Below are 12181 nucleotides of genomic sequence, written 5' to 3' on the forward strand. Positions count from 1 at the left end.
AAAGAAAATCTACTTCTGTTTTTCCCACATTCATAGCAAGGTGATCCCAGGAGCTTCTTGTGGGACTGATTCTGCATATTAGCTATATTTTCTCAAAAGTGGTATTCAGAAAAAAGACTTTTCCCCCTTGTTTTTTAAGAGAATAAATAGAATGGAGAAGTCGGCGTGCAATGAAATTACAGAATTAGCACCCAGGGAAAAAAATGAAGCTATTTTAATCACAAACACATTTTCTCTATAAACATTATAAAATGTTTACAAGTTTTGCATGGCCTGGTCTCTGTAGCACCGTTCTGTGACACATCTGTGCACAACTATAGGGCTTACTTCTGAAAATAAGCTTCATCAGTAATGGCACCTTAACAGTGGAACATTGTGTAAGTTGTATATCAGTGGCCCGATAGATGCTGCATCAGAGGACAGTCATGTGTGCTAAAATAGTACAAAGCAAGACTGAATATGGAGTTAAGCACAGATTTCTGTTCTGGATTCTCCCACTAAACAGGCTGCAGGAGCCAATCAGCACAGAAAGAACATAACTAACTCATTTATTTATCTTTCCTCAGTGTGAAATCCTCTTGCTACTTCCTGGTTCATTAAATGTAGTGCAGAATGCAACTATATTGCAAATATCTTAAGTCTCATTGCAAGTCATAGTATTTGATGTCACCAAATCAGGAATTTGGGGATATCTTTAGTGAACCAGGAATTACCAAGGGGAATTCACACAGGGAAGAAAGAGACAAAAAAATTTTTAAAAATAATGTTCAAACAATTTCTATGAAGAATCCCCCCCACCCCACCTACAACCTGATGAGACTATTTCAGGTATCTCTAAAATGAGATCTAAGTGATTTGGGGGATATTCAGTACAGAATATTTATGCTTTAGTCAAATTTCCTTTTTATTATAGAGTTCACTTTTATTATAGTACTCAGTTTCTCAGGCATGCTTACTATGTAATGCTGCATTCCCCATGGTAAGTATTCACCCAATACTCTAAGTTGCAGACTGATGTTTTTTAAGTAATACTGTTTAAAACTTCTCTTTCTTGTCCCTTCTTCCCTCCCTCCCTCTGTCCCTTTCCTTTGATAACCAGTAGAGCAACATTTCAGGAGCATGTATGAAAAATAGAAACCTAATGAATTAGAAAAATCAAATGTGCTCTGCATTTTCCCAGCGTAAAACATACAAAGTTTGCCCAGAAATGGGAGGAAGAATCAAAGCCTTAGGTTAGTTGCAAGCCATAAAAATCAGGCTTTTTTTGTTTTTTAGGAGCTCTATAGAAAGGACTGCAATTTAGCTGCTCAGCTGCTCCAGTGCAGCAAGAATTACGACAGGGCACATAAGCTTTCTGAGGTAATGTGATCAAACTTAATGAATATACAAAGAAATAATGTTTCTTGGAAAACAGACTATTCATGCGTGATCAGTCCCAAAACCTGTTTGCCTTTCAAGCTCTTTTTCTCCTTTAAGAAACAGAAAGGGATGTATATATCTGTTGGTTTTCTGTACAGCTGAGCATGGGTGCTGGAACCAGGGATGCTGGAGGCACAGCAGCACCCACTGGCTTGAAGTGGTTTCCATCATATCCAGGGTTTACACTTTTGTTCAATGGCTCTCAGCACCCCCACTATACAGCTTGTTCCAACACCACTGCAGCTGAGGGAATTGTTAACAAAATCCAAGCTTAAGATGAAACTTGATATTTTCTTTTTCGAAAGCTCTGGTATAGTTTGGAATGGGACTGTATCAATCTTGTGCAAAAGGAAAAATTTTAGCATAATCAAAGCACTAAGAATGTTCAGGCCAGTAAAATGATAAAGAAAAAATGAGATCCTGCAGGCATCCAGGTGTCTTTCCAGGATCAATTTTCCCCATCAAGCTATTTCCCAGCACATACAAGTACATTCCAAAGATCAATTTTAAAACAAGCTAATGGGAAAGGACATCTTTTTCTAAGGCAACTAGAAAAGCCTCTTTGATTTCCAGAGTGTAAACTTTGGTTAAATTAGACTTATCCCTAAACCTTCCAAGGAGCAGAAGTTTGAGAAGCTGACCCTTTCAAGTTGAGGCAAATGGTTTAAAAAAATCATGATTAGGGCTGTATTTGTGTCATGGCATGGTACAAATCATAGCAAAACATAAGGAAAAAACCATGAACATTTAGTCACATGTCCATAACCTAAGGTGAAATCCTGGCCCCACTCACTAAAGTCAATGACACTGTCATTGGCTTCAATGGTGACAGGATTTCACTCGAGGCTTTTAAATCATCTCATGACCTCTGAGACACTTTCGGCCTGATCCTACTCTCACTGAGATCAATGGGATTTAACAGGAGCTGGGTCAGGCACTTACCTGTCTATTCATCATTCTTATGGATGGGTATCTCAATGCAAGAGATTGGTCTTTTCCTAAACCAACTTTTGGAACTGGCTTACACTGGGCAGCACCTCCAAGATGTATGTATGTATGGCAGAGGTTATTGCTACTAACACACCAATTTCTTCCAGCAGTTTCATTAGCACAGTGCTCTCAAATTGCCTCATTTTTTGCAGTTCTTTGATAGACTGGTGCAAAACTAAATATTAAATGTATTGACTATTTCAATATCAGTATAATGCTGAGAGATACTAAATACATCTGGTAACTGAGGCTGTCTGGTCAATAAGGATGATGATTTACTGGAACAGAGGCAGAGCTTCCAAATGTCCTGATCCTGCAAATGATTGCAGCTGAGAGGAATGTGGTAAGCACTGTACACAATCCCAAGCATTTCCAGGATTGGGCTCTAGATAGACTCAACACTGACTGAAAAGTGTCCAGGGTGGTTTGTTGTGGTGGAGGCTTTGTTGGTTGGTTAGTTGGATTTTTTTTTTTTTGTTTTTTCCCCCTAATTTCCAAATGCTCTGTCATCTGTTCAGCTGAAGAGGCAAATATTCCATTTATTACTGCAAGCATTACTCAGCAACTTGGTATGTTGTGAGGAACAATTATTTCTTTAAAGAGATTAAATAAGTGGATGCATTGCAAAACATCGAATATCTTGACAAATCCATGAACAAGCCATTTTAGATGACACCAGAATGGGAGCTGTGGTATAGCATATCACTAACATGAGATCAATACCATTTTAGTAATTCCAGCCCCAGCGAGTGATAGCCAAAAAGGGGTCGATAGTTCTTTTCCTTAAAATACTTCAGGATATAAATATATATATATATATATATATAATGCATAAAACAGATCAAACAGTAGTATAATTATTGCAGTATGTTCTCACAAAAATGGTACCTATCCAGGATAGTAGTTTCACACTAAATAATCTGTTTCTTTTGCAATAGTAACCACATCTTTATGGTGATTTACATGATCTTATTTTACAACTTGTTCTTTCAATCTTTGTTGCATCTGTAGTTACTATTACTAATATTTCTATCTGCCAGAGTATCAGCAATATTACATACCTTATTTCAAATGGAGGACACATGGATTAAATTAACAACATATGAATTAACTTAACATGGAAGGTGTATAGATTAAAAAGGACTGTCATTTTACACCAAACTAACAGGCTTGCCATTTCACATCATGTCATATTTTGAATGCCTGAAGGTCTCTGGGTTAAACCAAGTATAAAAGCTCACAAGTGAAGCTGGAAAATGAGGAACCATATGTTATACAATGTGGAATCATTATCCACAGTGCTCACCCTTAAAAACTTTTGCCATAGAGTACTAGGGATGCTTACTTCAATATTTGCAGTACCCCTTATGCTACTGTAGGAAATACAGCTATTTATTTAGTAATAACCTTATTTAGTGATATAATGCAACTGGTAAGCTTTTAGGAGTGACCACTGTATAATTGATATAAAGGAGCAGAAGAATTTGATTTCTGGTATTTAGTCATGGTTGTAAAAAAGCATAGTAAAAGTGATGGGTGAATCTCAAAAGGTTCAGTGTTTGGGGGTCATGTAAGAATCCAAGGGCTAGATTCTCAGTTGGTATAAATTGGCACAGCTCATTGACCTCAATGGAGCTGGAATGATTTACACCTTGAACACGCTGAAATAAATAATACTGTCTGGTTCACTTATTCATCTGTGTACCATAAGTGTAGCTAGACACCATTAATGACTTTCTTCCTATTTTCCTTTCCCCTACCACTTCTTTATGTTACAGCTGCCATCTGACTTTCAGGAGAGAGTCAGCCTCCATCTGGAAAAGCACGGATGCAGCCTTTCTGTACCCTTGTGTCACACATCATTTGCTGATAACATACCAACGTGCGTCATAGCTAAGGTACTGGAGAAACCAGACCCAAACAGCTTGTCTTCACATTTGTCAAGTACATCTGCGAGGGATCACTCTTTTCAAGACTCTGGTGGGAAACTTAGCCAAAGGCCCCAATACAAGTCTGACATCTACTGCAGTGACACCGCCCTTTATTGCCCTGAGGAGAGGAGGAGGGAGAGGAGACAAAGTGTTGATATGCAAGTGAAAGATGTGGGGGTTTTGAGGTCTCAGAACTCTACTGACAGCACTGTAGAAGAAGATGGCTTCCATTCTAGCTTCTCTCATGAAGCCTTCCCGGAATATGTTGCCTCTTTACCAACCTCGAGCTCCTACTCCAGTTTCAGTGTTACCTCTGAGGAAAAAGAGAATGCCCAGGCCAGCACTCTGACAGCCTCCCAGCAAGCAATCTACCTGGGAAGCAGAGATGAAATGTTTGAAAGAAAGTCATGTTCTAGTTATGAACATCAGGGAAGTCCTAGGTTTGCCAAGTCAAAGTCTGTACAGCAAATGGAACTTGCTGATAACAATGAGAACACTCCCACTTTTACTCGGACTCTGCCACCTTATGCTAATGAGCCTTTTCATTTCTCAGCCATAACGACGCAACAGGCATTGGCAACTCAGAAAATGCGTAACGACTGCATGAGCACCCATCTTTCAGAAGAAGACTTACCCGGGAGGTGGAGGCAGCTGAGCGTAGAGGACATTGGTGCATATTCTTACAGGAACGCTGGCAGACTATCACCCTGTAGCTTTTCGGAGCAGTACTACAGCAGCCCTATAAAAAAAGCAGAAAGCCGAACAAGCCCCATCTATGCTGGTTACAAAGGAGATAGCTTCTCAGAGGGAGAAGATATCTGTCAAAATAGACTTGTGGATTCTTGCTTCCTCAGAACAGACAGTGGCCTAAACATTGACATCAGCACTAGTTGTAAACAGGATAAGTTGCCCTCTTACAAAACAAAAGAACCAAGAGACCAAAAAAATGACAGGATCACAATGCAGTTGTGCAGTAGCAAAAATATCGAGAGTAGTCCAGTGTTGAAAAGAGAATACGTTGATGTAAGCCCAAACAGCTCAGCAGAATCCCTCAATCAGAGTTCAATGGAGGCTTCAGAGATCCATCAGTCTTCCATGGAGCAAGGAAGTCATTCAAGCCTTCACAGCAAACAGCAGCAGTTTCAACGGACTGGGAGCACTGGTTTGAGTCGGAAGGACAGTCTTACAAAAGCACAATTATATGGAACCCTTCTAAATTAAATAGCTTCCAAAACTGCAATAAGAAAAAACAAACAACATTTGATATTTCTTTTGAACGACAGGGTTCTAAGAAACAGGATTATTATAAATTATATATTCATAATGGTACTGTATGTTTAAAACAACAATCTGTACAAAAGCATTACACAGCACTTTTCACACAACATCCTTTCCATCTGGAAGACCACCCTTTCTCCCCTTTTATAAACCTGAAATATTTTTATAAACAAAATGGTATTTATTAGATTATCCTTAATCTAAGCTATTTGAGCAGCAACCTTTTTCCTTCAATTAGGTTTCTTATTTATTTTTGTGCATGAGGCCATCAGTGCCTGTACTCTTGGAGGAAGAGGGTAAAATCATCATTGTGATGACAAAAATCAAATCCATTCGATAAGATACCATCAACTCTGTGTTATGTGAAGCTGAAATGTATGAGAATGGTGAATTTAAAGAAGTATATTTTTAAATGAGAACAGAAATGAACCCTAAGTTCTTTCATACAAATGTATTTGAGTGAAAAATGTACACACAAAGTAATACAAATATTTTGTTCTTTTATTCCATTGTGTTTCTGCTTTCCTACTTTCCCTTGTATACTACCTCAAAGTAATTGAGGGTTTCTTGGTCACATATTTTCTGTAGGCTTGCATTTATATTGTCTAAAATGCATGAAGTGTCATAATTAGTACTGTATTTTGCATTACTTAATAAAAGACACCAGTGGAAATATTTTGATTTTGTCCTCTTTAAAATACAGTATATCCTGGGGGATGCAATTATTCACAATTGTTCTCTGTGGGATCAATCCTGAAAGGGGTTCCCATTAAATTGAGTGGAAGTTAAGGGCACACAGCACCCTGCTGGGGTTACTCAACACCTTCCAGTATCAGAGAATCAGGCCCTATTTAACCCTCACAAAGGAAAATCTCCAGATAATATAGAATCCAATAAATGTATGGCTCACCAATTGCTTTTGTGGTGCTTTCTCTGTGTTTGCCTTTTTTAATTATCAGACTGAAAATCTCAGGCACAGATGAGTTATTCCACAAAATAGGGATGACTGTAGCAAGGGTGATTTCATTATGAGCAGCGGAAAACGGCCTGAAAGAGGACAAGACAAAACAGCTGTATTATCTAAAACCCAATGACATATGTTCCCAAAAACAGTTAGTTCATCATCACTGCAGGCTGCTAAGCTCACTAAGATGCTAGCGAGGGCCAATGGGGAAAGAATTCACAGAAACCAAAACAGCATTAAAAGATAGGTCTTAAATTGGTAAAATACAGTTTCACGATTAAGATACAGCCTGTTACACAGAGCTCTTCCAAACTGACCACTCCCAAATACAATTTGGAAGAGGAAGTTTAACCTGGGGATTTCAGACATGTAATTTAATCTTGTTCAAATATACACTTGTGTCGCCCTCAGTTGGCTTCAGTGGGAGAGGAATGTACACGCTGAGGAGGAGAATTTGGTCCTTAATATCTAATTGAATTGTACAAATAGGATTTGATGGACAGTGTAGTGTGCACTGGTAATGAGAACTGTAGTTAGTGGTGAAGAACACCCCCCTCTTCAAACACCTACTTCAGTCACTTACGACTTTCTCAAACCAATTCCTTTGGGCATGGCATGTTCCATGACTGGACGCAACCCAAGGGTAATATTTTTTTCTTGTGTGGTTCAGTATTTTTCAAAGAGAGAAACATTTAAAGACATACAATAAAATCCTGGCTCATTGAAGTCAATGGGAGTTTTGCCATTGACTTCAGTGGAGCCAGGATTTCACTTGTAATTTTTGCATTTGCCCCTAATAATTTTCTCTTTGTTGCAATCCCTCCACTTAACAGTGTACTGTTCACAGAGTCGCAGAAGGCAGATAGAAAAAGCAAGAAGAGGAAAAGGATTCATGAAAGTGAGTCCCATGGACTTCACCTTCATCTTTAATGGGAGTACTCGTGGAATAAGATATTACTCGATGCTATAGTAAAGGTGGTAGACTATGGCTCTAAGTTCTTAAATCACCCAGTCATATCCACGGACTTCATCACATATGGTTTATAACCCTGAGCACTTTTATGATGTCCCTGAATAGAGGCCACTTGCATAGTGCAATATAGACCCAATACCCAATGAGCTCAGAGTGGAAAGCTAAACTACTTCTCAGATAACGTAACTAACCATGTAATTCATATGACATACTAGAAGAAAATATCGTCTCGTCTGGCTGAAAACGGATAAGTCTGATGAGTCGCACAAGGCCAGGTTTTCAAGCACGCAGCACCAACAGTCCCCATTGTTCTCTGTGTTCTCAGCTCTTTAAAACTGGCCCTTATTTATGTGCCTAAGTATTTGCTGAGCTCTTTAGACAATCTGGCACTAAGTTCCCTTTGTTCTTTGAAGGTCTATAACGTTGTTGGGGGCTGTCACGTCTTGCCACCTTTACTCATATTGAGTAGCACCTTATTCTGAGAACAGACCTATTGAAGTCCATCAAATTGCTCATGGCATAACGTACCCTGTGACCAGTATGAAGAAGTGTGACAGACTCAGGCCCAAGGTGAATAATAGCTTTTCTAACCCTCTAACCTTAAAAGGCAAATGGAAACTGAAAAATAATTCTTACTACGAGCTAATTCAGGGATATAGGCTTGCAGCCAGTCTTTTAAAACAGTCATAACATATTTGAATGAGACATATATTGATTTCTTGGTTCAGTGAATATGAAGATTTATTGGCCTGAGAATTAAATATTGACTTACACAATGTAGAGGTCAATTTTTACCTCTTGCACTAAATCTTCATATTTCACTGAATCAGAAGCCAGGAGTCAGTTTATTAATTCCTCATTAATATAATTCATCATTTGATACTTGTGTAACTACTACCCTTAGCAATTTATGGACAATTAGGTTTATACTACGGAAGCTTTTTTGTGCCTGCTTGTTTAAAAGATTTTACTATTCTTTCACTCTAATGTAGTGTCAATACTTGCTTGCATACCTCATTCAAATGTGTTATAGGAGCATCCAACATATTTGGTCACAGTTTATACATGCTAGTATGCAAGACTGTAGACTAGACTTGGGCAACATTTTTTGAACAAAATATTTTTTCACTGTAAAATAACCTTTTTTCTTAAAACAAATGTTCTTATGCAAAAGTGTCAATACTATCAACATTTTTTTTATTTTTGCAAAAACAAAATTCTGGTATTTTCAGTTGAATTTATTGAATGTATATAAAAAATGTTGCCAAAAAGTTTCCTGCCATTTTTCATTTCTTGAAAAACAGATTTTTAGTAAATAGAAAATGTTGATAACCATTTTGATCACATTTTAAATAAAAAAATTAGAACAAAAATAAAAATTCAGTAATTTGTAATATAAAATGGATCCATTTCAAACTTGTCAAAATTTGTATTTTTTTTCATGAAACTATTTTTTAATTTTTCTACCAACTCTAGTTTTGACTAAGAAGTTTCCTTCTCTAGCAATTGGTCCATGAGAGGTCTGAGATGCAAGAAGGTTGGGATGCCAGTACCTGGTGGTTTTTCTTTATGTTCATTGTTAGGTTTGTTTTTTGCATATTTTCACTTCTTATTTATTTTAGCTTGGAATCAAATCTCCTGAGAACCCCTTATCACTGAACATATCCTTGGTGTATGCAGTTACAGGTCACTAAAGGTAACTGAACAACTTTCTTTATGCTGTTTTCAAAACTCTCACTTCTTAGGTTTTGCTACTGATTAATTACCCAGTTCATCAGATGCACTATGATATTAGCAATGCTGTGCTTTATCATCACACAAAGAACATGACTTAAGTATAGACCTAAGAGCTGCTGAGGGTTTAGAAGGCTGAGTATTTTTAACACTAGCTAAAATAGAGTAGGCTATGAGAGGTACATGCTTAGCACTTTGTTAGGTGATGGTGCATCTCCTCATATTGAACTTAAATGGGTATTCAACAAGTTGGCTATAAACATGGTCCACAATACATGCAGTGCTTTCTCAAGAACACTTACAAGTCAGGATGGTATCTAAAAAAAAAGAATAAACTCCTGGCACATCTTGTTTTCATCCTTTTATTATTGCAAATCTGATTTTGACTGGTATTTTTGTTGGGCATGGTATTGCTGCTACATCTGCAAGATCATGTGAATCCAGAGACACAAAGGGGCAGCTCCTCAGCTGGTGTACGTTGTTATAGCTCTGTTGAAGTCCAATAGCAGAGGATTTGCTCCAAAGTGGCTCCTTCCAAGCTAGCAGTGAACCTAATTTTCTTCCACAGGGAAAAGAACTGCTAATATGGGAAGCCATCAAACAGCACAGACTTTTTTACGGCAAAGGTTCAGGGAATTCAAGCTTGCATGAAAGACTTGTATGTACGTAGATCAGGCTTTTCACTTTGATTAATTCTTTCAGATCACCACAGGCAATACTGGTGCAGAAACATAGACAAATTGGAGCATTCTCAACAGTTTAGTGGAGCAGGACATGCAGAAAGCCATCATGGCAAATAGAAATTGAAGCCAGGGAAGTTAATGGGGCAGGACACTAGTAAGTACAAGACACAAACAGGACTGGAATGAACCAAAAGTGAGTTACAAGAAAGCGTGTGCTCAAAGTAGTTAAGAAAACAGAAATCCACCTGAGAAATAAGAAACACTCCAGTAAGATAAATAGATTTATACTGCAAGCATCCGACGAAGTGGGTATTCACCCACGAAAGCTCATGCTCCAAAACGTCTGTTAGTCTATAAGGTGCCACAGGACTCTTTGCTGCTTTTACAGATCCAGACTAACATGGCTACCCCTCTAATACTAGATTTATACTGGCACCCAAAAGGTTAGCTACAAATATGAAGGCATAGATGTCAAATGAATTATAGGGAAAATAAAAATCCATGCAGCTAAATGAGATTGTCAAAAAGAATAAATGCTCTTAAAGGATTTAAGCACAGTATGTTAAATGTGTCAAATGATAGTGAGAAGATTTCAGTTAACTAACGTATGGTAGATGGAAATTCAGACATGGTACTATGGCTGCCTAGCTCATCAATTCACCTGTTAAAATTAATGAGTGGTTGGGAGGAGCAGGGTGTGGGTAGACCATCATGCCAATCTTTACTATATACAAACCTTATTGAGATATCACCTGTTCTAAATTTAGAGGGAAACTGTGATAATTTCAGATTACATTGTGTGGTAAGTAACTCTTGGGAAATGTTGACTTTTTAATGGCAACCACTGCATCGTGTATTTTAATGACTTAAAAAATGTGTATCCTGAAAATCTTCCATCAATATAGTTGCAGAGAGGTCTCCCTCTTTTTCTTTATATTTTTACAACTATCATTGGGTTGGATAGTGGTCCGTCCTGTCCACTGGCAAAAGGAAATAGAAAGGTGCCTCCTTACTGTCTAGCACCAGTGCACCACACCACCTCTTCCCAGGCACAGAGGAAGCAGGTTCTACAGAGTTGGTGGGAAGGGAAAAAAGGAGGCAGGAAGTGGGTGGAGTCTTGACTGCACTCTCCATATTGCACCCTGCAGCACTGCTACACCAAGGCATCAGGTAGCATATACTACAATAGACCCATCACAGTTGACTTCCTCCCTGAAGCAGCAGGAAGCCCAGAAGGGAGCCTGTGATTCCCCAAGTGACAGTCTTCCTCCCAGGCTGCTCCCAGGGCAGTGTAACAATGCACTGCCCCTTACTATGGGCTAAATTGCAAACTAATAATCTAACCCATTGTTGGAGTGCCTCAGGCACTGAGCCACACCAGTCCTGTTGTCATTCAGCCAGCAGGGCAGAACTAGTCTGGTTGTGAGCCGCCTTATCCAGTTCCATTGTTTCAGGCCATTCAAGTCCTCTGCAGTAGCTTCCAAAGCCCAATCCCAAAGCCCACTGAAGTCAAATGAAAAGATTCATATTGATTTCATTGGGCTTTGCATCAGGCCCCAAGAGGCTAAATTCCTGTTTCACCCTCTGTAAGTATATATGCTGGGGCACATAGCTGAGACTGCTGTGCGTTATTTGATGTCATTAAAATTTATATAGGCTGAGAAAATCATGAGAGATAGCTCAATGGTTTGAGCATTGGCCTGCTAAACCCAGGGTTGTGAGTTCAATCCTTGAGGAGGCCACATAGGGATCTGGGGCAAAATCAGTACTTGATCCTGCTAGTGAAGGCAGGGGGCTGGACTCGATGACCTTTCAGGGTCCCTTCCAATTCTATGAGATAAATAAATAAATGGAGATATACCTATTTCCCACCAAGCTCTAATAGTCTCCCCGCAGGGTCTCAAATTGTCACTTATTTACTCATCCGGTCCATCTCCTGAGGATCATTGCTGGATTGTTCCCTACAATATATTGCCATGTGCAGATTTAAATTACTCAAATTTCTTTGCACCAACTATCTCATTATTGTAATTAACAAACATCTATATTATAGCAGGACCTGAAGGCCACAAACGGGATCCGGGCCTCGGTGTGCTGGATGGGGTACAAGCATAGCTACAGAGACAGTCTCTGCCCTTTACGCTGGGAGACTATAAGAGCTTGGTGGCAAATGATTTTCTCATCCTGCATAAATGTTCATGACATCAAA

The 12181-nt window shown here is 38.8% G+C and overlaps 1 protein-coding gene across 3 annotated transcripts in view; it reads left to right on the forward strand.

Moving 5' to 3' along the window:
- Window positions 1-6183, forward strand: part of BEGAIN (brain enriched guanylate kinase associated) — a 243835-nt gene extending 237652 nt beyond the window's left edge. For all 3 annotated transcript variants that reach the window (XM_039533111.1, XM_039533112.1, XM_039533114.1), the window contains 2 exons: window positions 1276-1359; window positions 4188-6183. In XM_039533111.1, coding sequence (XP_039389045.1) covers window positions 1276-1359; window positions 4188-5561 — 1458 coding nt within the window. In that variant the 3' untranslated portion in view covers window positions 5562-6183. The remainder of the gene's footprint in view (window positions 1-1275; window positions 1360-4187) is intronic.
- The last annotated feature ends 5998 nt before the right edge of the window (window positions 6184-12181 follow it).

Source organism: Mauremys reevesii, linkage group 4, assembly GCF_016161935.1.
Source record: "Mauremys reevesii isolate NIE-2019 linkage group 4, ASM1616193v1, whole genome shotgun sequence".
NCBI classification, from domain to species: Eukaryota; Metazoa; Chordata; order Testudines; family Geoemydidae; genus Mauremys; species Mauremys reevesii.